Below are 14,072 nucleotides of genomic sequence, written 5' to 3'. Positions count from 1 at the left end.
TGTCGGAAGAAACTATTGGAATGCCAGTTGATGTCTCCGCATCCTCCTGCTGTCTTCATTCCATCAAATCCAGCTGTTATGAAAAGCTTACACCCAAAGGCTGCCAATTTTAGTTTTGGCCAAACATTCCATAAATGGAATCCAGAACTTGAGAAAACGCTGCATTAAGGTTACTCTGTAGCTTCTGCTCCAAATTATCTTGGGCTTTGGGTTCATGCTGGGTTTGAAAACAGCTTGATCCAATGAAATGTTCCATCTTGTCCAGCGTTTGGCTTCGGTTTCCTACAGAGGCCATCTGGATGCTTCAGAGAAGAAGAGCATGAACACCAAGAACAACATACATTGACAGTGTGCTAAGTTCATGTCCTGCCCTGATTTTTTTCCAGCAATGCCATTGACATCTTGCTGGGATTTATTGATTTATTTTGTTCTATTTTATTTGTTAGTCAAACATGTACAAGGTAACAAGTATAGGTACTACATAGACAAGAACAAAGGAAGTAAATACAGATAAATGGGGACAGTAAGGCAGGGTTGGTATGCACTCTGGTGCACTTATTCACGCCCCCTTTAAGGATCTCTTAGGAATGGGGTGAAGAGGTCCACGGTAGACAGTTTGAGGTTGAAGGTGTGAGGGGTTGAGGCTGTAACCACAGAGTCCAGTAGAGCATTCCAGGCATTGTCCACTCTGTCGCTTGAAGTCATATTTTCTGCAATCGAGTTTGAAGCGGTTCACCCTGAGTTTGTATCAGTTATTTGCCCGTGTGTTGTTGTGGTTGAATGAAGAAGTTTGTTGACGGGCAAGATGTAGCAGACAAGTTGCTTCAGGCACATAAATTAGACCGTGCTAACAAGTATTCCTGCATTGCTCATTTTTAAACTGTTCTCATCCAGCATGGGAGATGAAAATAGAGGCAAACAGGTCTTTATTTTTACCTGACGATGATCCTGTCTCATCACTGGACAAAGAGGTGTACCAGAGACGTCAGCAACAGGGAAGTGCTTACTTTAATAGCTCTTTAAGTCAAATCACATAGCTAATACAGACTGGGAAAGATAGAAGCGCAGTGTAGAAAGAGCAGGCTTACCAATTGGCCAGTCCCAAATGGCTGTTTGTCCAAATGCCCACTAGGGAAGTTGTTTTACAAGTTGACTAAATTTGTTTATTTATTAAATTTATATGCTGGGCATCTCATTGTCTCGAATGACTGTGGTAGGCTAAGTTTCAAGTAATAGAATAACAGAGTTGGAAGGGACCTTGGAGGTCTTCTAGTCTAACCCCTTGCTCAATCAGGAGACCCTATAACATTTCAGACAAATGGTTATCCAATCTCTTCTTAAAAACCTCCAGTGTTGCAGCCTTGTCTCTTCTTTTTTTTCTTTTTGACCATCTGGGGCAAAGAACATTTTTAGTTATTACATTTTAAGGTTTGGCTTTCTAGAAAATCCCTTGAAACAACTTTTAACAAGGTCAAGCTCAACATTTTCATATAAGCCTCTGACCTGAATCCAAGTCTTTCTTCTGGAGCTCCTTGGTATTGTTTTTCCCTCTTGCATTTTGAATGGAAGGCCAAATTATTTTACCAGAATAAAATCTGAGTCTTTGGGAATTTTTTAAATTTTATTTTCAACTTCCCAATCTAGTTTTATTGGTCTCCTGTTCAAGGACTAAGCAAGCCCTACTCTGTTTCGTCTACTAAAAAACATTAGCCGGTGCTACTATACCTAGGGACAGATTTTGTACTGACATGACAAATGTTTACTCAGCACTTTATAAGACCACTTTGGTTTCAAGGTTGATGCAAAAGGCAACTTGAAGGCTGGCTCTGGTGATGGAAAGTTCAGAATCTGGATTTTCAGGCTGTCGTCTGGAAGCTCAACTAGGATCTAGGAAAAGAAAAAGAAGCTGGGTAAATCACTTTTTCAAGCATAGCAAAAGCCATCGACCAAAGACAGCTATGAATAACATTCAGTCCGGTCTTTCCAATAACCAAAAGGAAAAAAGAAAGCCTTCTGCAAATTGTTCGTCCTTCTTCAACCACTTTGTAGACTATTCCAAAGTTCAACTTCTTATATGAAGCAGATTTTCAGAGGCCTTTAGCCTTTCTGCTTGCTAAAAAAATCTTTATTTTTTAAAGCAATGTGGTCAAGTCAACTCTTGATGGATACGTGGTCACATTTCAAGAATAATGTAGAAGTGGTTTGAAACTGTGTTCCTCCAGGATGTTCTCTTACCTTTTTCATTCTGTCTTATAATGCTAGCACATTCTTCTAATCTTCTGTCCAAGAATAGACAGCAATAGCAATAGCAATTAGATTTATATACCATTTTACCCCCAACAATCTGGGTCCTCATTTTACCAACCTCGGAAGGATGGAAGGATGGGTCCACCTTTAGGAGGAAGGAAGAAAAGGAAGGAAGGAAGGAAGGAAGGAAGGAAGGAAGGAAGGAAGGAAGGAAGGAAGGAAGGAAGGAAGATAGCAATAGTAATTAGACTTATATACCACTTTACCCCCAACAATCTGGGTCCTCATTTTACCTACCTCGGAAGGATGGGTCCACCTTTAGGAGGAAGGAAAGGAAGGAAGGAAGGAAGGAAGGAAGGAAGGAAGGAAGGAAGGAAGGAAGGAAGGCAGGCAGGCAGGCAGGCAGGCAGGAAGGAAGGAAGGAAGGAAGGAAGGAAGGAAGGAAGGAAGGAAGGAAGGAAGATAGCAGTAGCACTTAGGCTTATATATCATTCACAACCCTCTCTAAGTGGTTTACAGAGTCAGAACCTTGCCCCCAACAATCTGGGTCCTCATTTTACTGACCTCAAAAGGAAGGAAGGATGGGTCAACATTGACTCAGGATTGAGGGAATCGAACTCCTGGCAGTGGGCAGACTTAGCCTGCAATACTGCATTCTAATTGCTGCACCATCACAGCTCTTTGATGTTTAAGATATTACCCAGCTTAAGCTATGGGCCCAAAGTCAGCTATCTATTCATCAAAGGACATTTGATTCATGGAGTGAAGGAGCTATTCTTACGTTCCCATCCCTGTATCTAATGGTGCCAGGATATTCCTAGCTGCATTTAGCTTAAGGTTGATGTATTTAAATGTTGTGTACATCCCTCTTTCATTTTACATGATTCTGTTCCACATTCTGCGGCCTCCTTGACTTCCTTTTCATCTCTAGGGAAGACACCGAGGTCCACTGAGGATGGACTTAACATTCCATTCTTGCAAGGTTATATTTAAAATGTGAGCTAAATCAAAGAAGGTAAACCCAGGTTTATGGAAGATACTCAGTCATCCAGGTCATGGTTGTCCTGAAGGTGTTTTTCCAAAAGGCAACTGGACTTGGTTTTTTTTCCCTTGAAGATGTTTTGCTTCTCATCCAAGAAGCGTCTTCTGTACTGAAGTGAAAAAGCTTCAACTTGTAGGAGGTTCAGTGAACTGAAGACGCTTCTTGGATGAGAAGTGAAACCTTTTCAAGAAAAAAAAACAAAGTTGCTTTTTGGAAAGTGCCTCTGGGTAAACCCAGTGGTGGGAGGCTGCTGGTGTAACAACTGGTTCGGTGATCATGTGCTTCGTGTGAACAGCTTTCCAAATAAACCTTATCTGCTATGTTACTACTGGGGAGTAACACAGCTGAGGAATGGCAATCTGTTCGGTCACGCAAATCAGCTGAGAGGATATAGGTAAGTACAGCGCAGGGGTGGGCAGGCCCATATAATTATCAGAGAGAACCGGTTCTTTGCCAGCTGATCATCGGAGCTAGGGGTTCATCCGAACTTGTCCGAATTGGGAGAATCCCACCCCTGGGTAAAACCATGTTAGTTTGCCAGTGCAGCAGTACTACAAAACCCATATTTCAAATCCATCCTACGTGACCCTCAACACATTGGTGGAACCCTCCCAGAGGGCATTTTCAGTAGCAAGGCTCCTAAAAAGGGAATAATCGTGCCTTCAAAATAGTTGGAGAACTTCTAAGAACTCATACACTCCATTTCTCTACTCGTTGATTGGGTGGTGACATTCAACAAGCTCAGCTCCACTTCTTACCTCCGAAGAGATCTATCAGAGGGGTCCCAGGAGCAAGCGGCTTCGTCCAGGCAGTTTCACTGACATCGTTGAGTAGTGACTTGACTTCGGAGTCCAAGTGCTCAACTGTTTTTTCCAATTGCTGATGGAAGGAGAGAAGGAATTGGGGGAACTTATTGGCCTTGTTAATGCAAGCTTAAGACCTCGTAACTCATCCACCCAACATGCTAAGGTTAGTGGTAACCCTGATTTGGTTTCTTCGTGGCTTAAAGTGTTATGGAAACCCAACCTTTTTGGTGAGCCTCTAATTTAGTTTCTTGTGCAACCTGTGTAGGTTAATTCATGAATCAGGTTCAGAAAGTTGTATAAATAGAGCCCCCAAGTAATCTGTTAATTGCAAATAATAGGAAAATGAGAAAGGATTCCGAACAATTTTGACCGAGGTTGCTTCTGTCAACAGATTGTTGATGTTAGAAGCAAGTTTTGCTCAAGATCACACAATCTCCAAGCTGTAGTTTGTAGCAAATGCCTCTTTTTCTATTCAAACAATTTATCAAGGGGAATAGTCAGTGGTGCCAGAATAAGTATTGCTCTTGTGCAAGACTCTACTTGAGGTTTAAACAAGAAAGTCCTTAATCCAAGACTGTATCCATTGCGACACTGGATAACATGTGCCTCAGAATCAACACACTCTGACTTAATTCTGAATGGAAAAGGAACATTCTTAACCATTTGCTCATTAGTGGATTTCCATTGAAGTGTAAATCACATTTGACCTTGCTCAACTTCTTTCACAATGGCTCAGGATGAGCTAGGAATCACCACTTGAGCTGAACTGAACAAATGCAGTTTTTTTTCTAATACTTTGGATCATATAACTCATTTTTGTCTATTTCATTAGCAGGTCCCCAGTCTTTAATGTAAAAGTGATGTTCCTAAATTTGCTACTCAAATCCTTTCTTCCTCCGTCGCTTTCCATCTGTTTTTTTCTTTTCTCCCTTCCTTCCTCTTTCTCTCCTCCCTCCTCTCCTCTTCATCTGTCTTTTCCTTCCTCCCTTCTTTCCTTTATTGCTCCCTCCTTCCCTCTTCATCTGTCTTTTCTTTCTTTCTTTCCTTCCTTCCTTCCTTCCTTCCTTCCTTCCTTCCTTCCTTCCTTCCTTCCTTCTTTCCTTCCTTCCCTCCCTCATTCCTTCCTTCCTTCCTTCCTTCCTTTCCTTCCTTCCTTTCCTTTATTGCTCCCTCCTTCCCTCTTCATCTGTCTTTTCTTTCTTTCCTTCCTTCCTTCCTTCCTTCCTTCTTTCCTTCCTTCCCTCCCTCATTCCTTCCTTCCTTCCTTCCTTCCTTTCCTTCCTTCCTTTCCTTCCTTCCTTTCCTTTATTGCTCCCTCTTTCCCTCTTCATCTGTCTTTCCCTTCCTTCCATCCTTCCTTCCTCCCTTCCCTTTATTGCTCTCCCCTTCCCTCTTCATCTGTCTTTTCCTTCCTTCCTTCCCTTCCTTCCTTTCCTTCCTTCCTTCCTTCCATCTTTCCTTCCTTCCCTCCCTCATTCCTTCCACTTTCCTTTCCCTCCTTCCTTCCTTCCTTTCCTTCCTTCCTTCCTTTCCTTTATTGCTCCCTCTTTCCCTCTTCATCTGTCTTTTCCTTCCTTCCTTCCATCCTTCCTTCCTCCCTTCCCTTTATTGCTCTCCCCTTCCCTCTTCATCTGTCTTTTCCTTCCTTCCTTCCCTTCCTTCCTTCCCTTCCTTCCTTTCCTTCCTTCCTTCCTTCCTTCCATCTTTCCTTCCTTCCCTCCCTCATTCCTTCCACTTTCCTTTCCCTCCTTCCTTCCTTCCTTTCCTTCCTTCCTTCCTTTCCTTTATTGCTCCCTCTTTCCCTCTTCATCTGTCTTTTCCTTCCTTCCTTCCATCCTTCCTTTCTTCCTTCCCTTTATTGCTCTCCCCTTCCCTCTTCATCTGTCTTTTCCTTCCTTCCTTCCCTTCCTTCCTTTCCTTCCTTCCTTTCCTTCCTTCCTTCCTTCCTTCCTCCCTTCCTTCCTTTCCTTTATTGCTCCCTCCTTTCCTCTTCATCTGTCTTTTTCTTCCTTCCATCCTTCCTTCCTTCCCTTTATCACTCCCTCCTTCCCTCTTCATCTGTGTTTTCCTTCCTTCCTTCCTTCCTCCCTCCCTCCCTTCCTTCCTTTCTTTCTTTCCTTCCCTTTCCTTTATTGCTCCCTCCTTCCCTCTTCATCTGTCTTTTCCTTCCTTCCATGCTTCCTTCCTTCCTTCCTTCCCTTTATCACTCCCTCCTTCCCTCTTCATCTGTCTTTTCCTTCCTTCCTCCCTCCTTCCCTCCCTCCCTCCCTCCCTTCCTTCCTAAAACCTCAACAGATCACTTCCCTTTCTCTGAAAGTTGACATCCACACCATTTAAGTTGCTGAGGTTGGGAAATGCTGCTCTAGATCTTCTGGGTTTTTGTTTGCATTTCCTGCAACCTAATTCCAGAACTGTGCGCTTCAGTTTGCCCCATGGAATAAGGACCATCCTTTGCAGGGAAGTGGTGATAAGAAGCACCCTGCGTTTTGATCCATTGCATCTTGTTACCTCTTGGATAGCATCCAAGCGCTTGTGGGTGCTGCTGGGGTTATCACACCAGTCATCTTGCTCTGAGGCAGCAGGATCAGCAGCAACTAGAAAAGGAGAAAAGCAAAATGATCTCACAGCTTTAAAGCTCTAGAGTCTCAACATCCTTTTTTTTACATCGTGGTGACCAAAACTGGATGCTGTATTCCAAGCGTAGCTTAAGTTAATGAACCCTAGCTTGGAAAAATCCCAGATTCCATTAGTCCTTTTTTGAAGTTGGAAATACTACTTCCTTTGTTTTCTTCTGAATGGTTCCTCTCTCTCTCTCTCTCTCTCTCTCCCTCCCTCCCTCCCTCCCTCCCTCCCTCCCTCCCTCCCTCTCTCTCTCTCTCTTGCCTCAGAAATGCAGAATAAGTTCCCCACTAAGGAAGAATAATGAACTGTGATTAAAGAGCAAGAAAAGCTCTCCTTTGTAATTCCTTGGACGTCCATCAAGGACTAAATCTGGTTTGTCGTTGAGTCCCCACCCACTTAAGAATGAGGAGAACAAACCAAAACTATGTCCATCTTGCTGCTTTCAACATCAGGGAATTGGTTTCAAAGAAGGTTTGAAAACTATTCTCCACACTCCAAGGAATGAAATGGAAGAGACTTTCAACAAAGCCTTTTCTGAAAATAAAAAAGCCACTTTATGGAGGATTTTTTCCCCCCATCATGTTGTTATAAAATGAAAGCAAGTTTGATGATTGTAAAAAGCATAGACTGCCAAGCTTATAACTTGGCACCGGGTTTATAACTTCTCATATTTAGCCCTCAGGGTGACTGCAGTCCATGGATATGTCTATGTTTCTTTTTTCCTTGGCAACAACATCAGTTTGACTTGCCACGACTTTCTTCTGTGTTGTTCCTCCAGCTTCCCAGACTAGTGATTTGAGATTGCCTGGTTAGACCTGGCTAAGCTTTTTTAGAATCGACCAAACCGGTTAGGTGTGGTCATCTCCTCTGGTAGAAATCCAACATCAAGTTGGGTTGCAGAGGCTAGTTATCCAACTGTGAAACAAGGCATTAAAGGTTAAGAGATGCTCTGTGTCAGACATCGATGTGTTCCAAGATAGGTCAGCCTAGGCTGAAAGAGGAAGGCAAATTCTTTGGCAATAGAAATAGATAGAAGAAAAGGTAAATTGCATTTTTCTCCCCCTTGGTTCCGGAATTAACCTTCAAACTACGTAATAATTAACCTGAGTTATGGCCAACAAGAGAAAACTTTCCTGCTAGGGGAATGCAAAAGAAGAGAGAATTCAGTGCAAGCGAAATAATTTTTTCCACATGAGATCCCAACATCTGCTTGGAATTTCATGGGCCACTGAGAACACACCGAGCCAATTTCAGTCCTTACTCGGCACACCCTCCTGCTTCACCGTGATTTCTCTTTATTGAAATACCTCTCAGTTCTGCTGAAAAAACATCTGCAGATTCCAAATCTGGCCACTTCACCCATCCAACACAGGAGGTAAGGGAGATATATTTCAAGGGGGTAAGCAGTCTTCCAATATTTCAGGGGTTGCCACAAAAAAGGGGTGTCAATCTATTATCCAAACAGAAGGAAGGACAAGAAACAATGGATGGAAATAAATCAGATTGAGAAGAAATTTCCTTTAGAAGTTGTGAGTGCTCCATCACTGGAGGCTTTTAACAAGAGACTGGATAGCCACCTGTCTGAAATGGTATAGGATCTCCTATTCAAGCACCTTCAAGATCACTTCCAACTCTGTTTCTATTACACCTGCCTGCACTTGTGCAATGAAATATTAAACTCATAAATGCAATGAAATCAAGAAACTTTCCACTGTGAAACGTACCGTACCAATGATTGTAATATCATTGCTTGATCCAAAGATGCTTTTTCAAGAGGCCAGTGGATTTCTTGTTATTTTTTTGAAGATGTTTCACTTCTCATCCAAAATGTTCGATGAAAAGCAAAATGTCTTCAAAGAATAATAAAGTCCAGTTGCCTCTTGGAAAAGCACCTTTGGGACAACCATGACCTGGAGAACCTCCATAGACATCATTGGCTTGATTTACCATGTTTATGTAGCGAAGAAGATCCAAGTTTTATGAGATCCAAGAAGCCACAATGACATTGCATGTGTGAGGACTTCATCAATTAAATGATAATCAAGGCATCCTGACAAGCCCACCATGGATGCCCATGGTGAATGCTTCAGCCCTGCCTCTCTTCTTCTCACGAAATAAAAACCAGGATTGCTTCTCCAAAACTAATAATTAGAAGAAAGGACCCAGCAGCCATTCCTGACTTCATAAGCAATTGCAAATAATGCTGAGGATGGCCCTTCACAAGGAAGACCAGACTAGGAAGCTATAATTATGAACACTGGTGTTGTTTTGTCTGTGGAGATTCTCAGTCCCCCAGTTAATAGTTGTCTCAAAGGTGCTTTTTCAAAAGGCAACTGGGTTGTTGTTTTTCTTGAGGAAGAAGAAGTAGTTTCGCTTCTCATCCAAGAAGCTTCATCAAAACTGATGAAGTTTCTTGGATGAGAAGCAAAATTTCTTCTTCTTCTTCTTCTTCTTCTTCTTCTTCTTCTTCTTCTTCTTCTTCTTCTTCTTCTTCTTCTTCTTCTTCTTCTTCTTCTTCTTCTTCTTCTTCTTCTTCTTCTTCTTCTTCTTCTTCTTCTTCTTCTTCTTCTTCTCCTCCTCCTCCTCCTCCTTCCTCAAGGGAAAAAATCAAGTTGCCTTTTCAAAAAGCACCTTTGAGATAATGCTATTTTTTGTTTTACATTTATAGTAATAGAATCTTTCAGGTCTGAACTTCATTCCGCCTCCCTCTTTATCTTCTGGGAACCAGGGAAGGATCCTTTGAGTTAGGTCAAGGAGAAAGCAAGTTAGTTTTTCAATGGATGAAGTGCAGGCTTTATTCCAGAGCAAATAAAACCATGTTTTTGGTGGATAACAGCCAAGAATGAGAAATGGATGTTTGTCACACACAAAAACTATGACTGCAGATGAGACAATTGGACTGCTGAGATCACTGTCTCCTCCAGAGGATATTTCTTGAGAAGACAGCCTAGTCGCTTCCACGCAAGGTAATTGCTTTCTTGAAATGTTCAGTAAGATTTAGATGCTGGAATTCCCTGCCAAGGAACTGTGGCATTTCCTAGCAATCTCACGGGAATTTCTTGAGTGACAAAATGAGTAACGATGCAGAGCAGGGTTTCTGAAATGACGAGCAGATTCCAGCTCCCAGAATTCCCCAGCTAGAAACCCCTTGCTTCTGACCCAACAATTTTTCTAAACAAAACCGTTTTAAAACAAATACATAGAAAGCAAGGAGAGAAGCAACCTAGAACTAAGGAGAAATTTCTTGACAGGGAGGACAATTAGTCATGGGATAGAAGTTGTGGGTGATCCACCACTGGAGGCTTTCAAGAAGAGATAGGGTAGCCACTTGTCTGCTTGAAAAGGGGGTTGGACAAGAAGACCTCCAAGGTCCCTTTCAGTGCTATTATTCTGTTCGGTTCCATTATGGCATAGGGCAAGGAGATGCCAGCCACTATTAATGTATTATTTTACAGAAAAGTTTGGGTTTTGGGGGGAAAGACCATCCTGGCAAACGAGGTAATTGTTTTTGGCTAAAGGATAGTTTTGTTTATCCAGCTCACCTATGCAAATGGGGTTAGGTGCAATTTATTCTCTTCTCAATTTAGAATGGGTTTTGTTTAGTTTGGTTTTGGTTTTGGTTGGTTTTGGTTGGGTTGGGTTGGTTATTCTGTTTTGTTGGGAAAAGAAGACATGGGACCATGAGGACACAGAGATGAACACCTGGACTTGTCCACACAAGTCCAGATATTGCCAAAAAGCACCCCAATTTGGAATGGGATGGAGTTCCTCTGTAAACAGATCAACCGTCTATTGTTACCGTAAGATGGTCTGATTCACTCCATTCTGGCCTGTCTACTGGCGAAGGTATCCTCTCTCCAATAGATGACATCAGTGGAGTTAAAAATGATCTTGGCTTAAACAAGTGTCTGCTGTGGTTATGCTTGCTTGGGTGCCCAGAAAGCAAATAAATCTGTTTTCAGACACTCACATAGTTTTAAGAACATTGAATTCATGTTTTTTTTTTTTTGGATTATAACACTTTGCCCTTAATATATCGTGGGTTTGTTTTTTTTAAAAAAAAACCTTTATATTTTACTCTAATTCTTCTAACAGTTCTGTGAGAACTTGGGTCTCTTAATAAAATCTGCTTATAACTTTCCCTCAGAATCCTTTTTGTTTTTAAAGTTTGCAGCTCCCCAAACACTATATACAAATATTTTTAAACCAAGCAGGGTTGAACCTTGGTCAGGATTTGAAGGAGGGACCATCAGGAATCCCCAAGAGCATATTTTAGAAGGAAGACAATGGCAAACCACTTCCACGTCAAGCAAGAAAACTACAACAATGGATCTGTGAAGAATCAGACTTGACTTAAATTGAACATTGCACAGGATTGCCTACGTAACTCTCCGATAAAATGGTGTCATTGCTATTCAGAGATACTGGTGATGGTAGCGACCCTCCCTTTTTCTGTAGAGTTATTTAAAGTTATTAAATATTTAAACATACAAGTCTAGTAAGGCCACAGTTGTAGTGGAAACAGGTTCCTGGTGTTAAGTTCTCCTTTAATTTATGTTGGCTTATTGAAAATATGTTCCCTGCCTCAGGACAGCAGAGTAAATATTCCATGCAGTTATTTTAAGATACATTCCTGATTGCTTCTCAGTCTAAGCCTAGAATAACAACGCTGTAAAGAATGTGGTGGTTATACAGCACCAAGATCAGAAACCTTTGAAAAGGTTCTGAAAAGGAAAATGGATTTCTGCTTCGGTTCTCAAACTTTACAATGCTATGTTCTCCTAAAATGATTAAATGAATTTGTGATAAATCAATAAATCTCAAAGGAGGGAAGGAGGCAGGCAGGCAGGAAGGGAGGGAGGGAGGGAGGGAGGAAGGAAGGAAGGAAGGAAGGAAGGAAGGAAGGAAGGAAGGAATTAAATGAAATTAGGAAGGAGGGGGAGGGAGGCAGGAAGGAGGGAAGGAACAGCTGGAGCTCCAAATCAAATTCAGATCTTGGTGGCTTCCTGGTTGTGGAGAATGGACAAAGTGTAGTCAAATCAAAATGGCAACTACAAAGGTGAGATCAAAGTTTTCCCTGTTTTTCTTGTTTGTCGCAGGGAAAAATAGCATGGGAAAAATCACACTGATAAAAGATTTGCTTACTTTTTAGCAACCTTTCAACTTTTTGCCTCTAAACTAGGATTGGGGCATGCATATATCGATTTTGATGACCTTTGGCCTTTGGAGTATAGCTTTGAGCTTTGTAAAGACAGGTGAGCAATTTTTAGAACACCAAAAATGATTTGGCAGAGACGAAAGTTTAATTCAAAACTTCCTTTGGTACCATGAAAGAGCCACAAAAGTTTTTATAGGATTCTGGTGTTTTTGACAAGCCAACAAAGCATCTAGTTGACCTTGACTGGTTAAGAAAACCAAGCAGGGTTGAACCTTGGTCAGGATTTGGAGGAGGGACCATCAGGAATCCCCAAAAGCATATTTTAGAAGGAAGACAATGGCAAACCACTTCCACATCAAGCAAGAAAACCACATCAATGGATCTGTGAAGAATCAGACTTGACTTAAATTGAACATTGCACAGGATTGCCTACGTAACTCTCCGATAAAATGGTGTCATTGCTATTCAGAGATACTGGTGATGGTAGCGACCCTCCCTTTTTCTGTAGAACTTTCTATGCAAGACTAGAAATGTTCTCCTTGGGGAAGAAAACAGAAATGTTGTAATGTCATTTGTGCATTTGTATCTGTGTATATACAATGAGTCATGTCAGCGAGAACTTTTATGTTCTGGCTAAATACCCCACTGAAAGACATGGAAACATTGCTTTGAGCTCTGTGTGTATACACTGGATATAACAATATTTACTTCCAGGTAAATAATGACAGGCTTGAAACCTTCCTAAAATTTGGCTTTGGCTATAGGACAACTTGTCAAACTTATCTGACACAAACACGCCTCAAAACCATTCCTGCCCATTTGAGTATCCGATTTGCTCTCTTGTGAAACATTCCACATAGCTGCTGTGCTATTTATTTCAGGAGACATCATGACAGCAAATTCTTATTTAATGTATTAGCCAAGGAAAAGATGGAATGTTGATTGATTAACTTCGCTATTAATTGGGGGCCACCAAGACTTTCCTATCCATAAAGCTTCCTCGGAAAACTCTCACACTCAAAGGTGTTTCCAGCAACAGCAGTTGCATCTACAAAGGGGATAATCCTCTGACTTAGCTACTTTTTTTGTTGATATATCTCTTAAGATTTGGGAAAGTCTTCAAGTACTTGCCAATCTTCCCTAAATGTATTAGTTTTCCCCTGTAAAACATAGCCTCCCTTTAACTAAAGAGCAGGTTTCCTTTGTTGGGAAAGCCATCCACTTAAACGAATCTAAACAAACACCTTTATTTAACTGCAGACCCTCTCGATTATTTTGCCTTTGGAAATTAACGCTGAGAATCGCAAGCTTTAAAAACACTTACCTGGGTCTTGATGGTTTAATAGGAAGAGTAAAAGAAGAGACACAGTGCAAAGCATAATTTCGCAGCCTCTGTCCCTCTCTCTTGCTTTAGCAGATGACGAGAAATGAATAGCTTTTTTCCCCAGGATCAACTTTTGGCCAAATAGCTGGGATTGGTAAAAAAAAAAAAGAGCTCTGAGCTCAGCCAAATTTCTTACGTAGCTCTCTTGCTTTCTCCCCTCCCTTTTCCTCCCCACCTTCAAACAACACAGGGTCTAGTTCTCCATCGAGCTCATTCTGAGCCACATCTGCCGCAGGAAAGAGTATGGATTTCTGAATTTTTGCTTGCTGGTGAAGGGAAGGCACTGAAAACATTCTGCTGGTCACATCGAAGAGGGAATTGGTCTATAATGTGAGGCAATTTTTAGCATGCAGAGAAAGAAGCAGAGACCATTAACAGGAATTCAGCTCAACTTTGAAGGGCAACCTGAATTTGAAATGGTCAGTGCCTGGAATTCACTCCCTGACTCTGTTGTTACAAACTCAACCCCCCCAAAAGTTTAACCTCAAACTGTCTACCGCGGACCTCACCCCATTCCTCAGAGGGGGGCATGCATAAGCGCACCAGTTTGCCTACTATCCCTGTCCTACTGTTCCCATTTACTCGTACTCATTTACTATGTGTATACTCATACCCGTTTATACGTATATGTTTATATGTTGTGTTCACACTTATACTTGTTTTCTCATGCATGCTTGACAAATTAAAATAAATAAATAAAAATAAAATAAAATCCTACAGCAGGGATTTATTTCGTTTTTTTCTGTTGTATTCCACTCCACGCCTCCATTTTGTAGGCGGGTAACAGAATGGCTAGATGAATCCATGAACTGC

The 14,072-nt window shown here is 41.6% G+C and overlaps 1 protein-coding gene across 1 annotated transcript; it reads right to left on the bottom strand.

The window, feature by feature from the left end:
* Positions 1-990: 990 nt before the first annotated feature.
* PLAC9 (placenta associated 9) lies at positions 991-13,501 on the bottom strand. The gene is made up of 4 exons (XM_026711047.2): positions 13,200-13,501; positions 6,604-6,689; positions 4,048-4,168; positions 991-1,887 (listed from the first exon to the last, which is right to left on the bottom strand). Exons 1-4 carry the CDS (start codon positions 13,252-13,254, stop codon positions 1,877-1,879), a joined length of 273 nt encoding a protein of 90 aa, XP_026566832.1. The 5' UTR covers positions 13,255-13,501; the 3' UTR covers positions 991-1,876.
* Between the last annotated feature and the right edge of the window lie 571 nt (positions 13,502-14,072).

The sequence above is a fragment of the Pseudonaja textilis genome, chromosome 4 (assembly GCF_049901715.1).
Source record: "Pseudonaja textilis isolate UNSWEBS1 chromosome 4, rPseTex1.2, whole genome shotgun sequence".
Taxonomy (NCBI): Eukaryota; Metazoa; Chordata; class Lepidosauria; order Squamata; family Elapidae; genus Pseudonaja; species Pseudonaja textilis.
This window is presented reverse-complemented; position numbering and strand designations above follow the sequence as displayed.

Coding starts and splice junctions, on each gene's coding strand:
- PLAC9 (XM_026711047.2), bottom strand. CDS start 13,254: ATGCTTTGCACTGTGTCTCTTCTTTTACTCTTCCTATTAAACCATCAA. Junction 6,690..13,199: donor ATTAAACCATCAAGACCCAG/GTAAGTGTTTTT, acceptor CTCCTTTTCTAG/TTGCTGCTGATCCTGCTGCC. Junction 4,169..6,603: donor GCTTGGATGCTATCCAAGAG/GTAACAAGATGC, acceptor TCCTTCCATCAG/CAATTGGAAAAAACAGTTGA.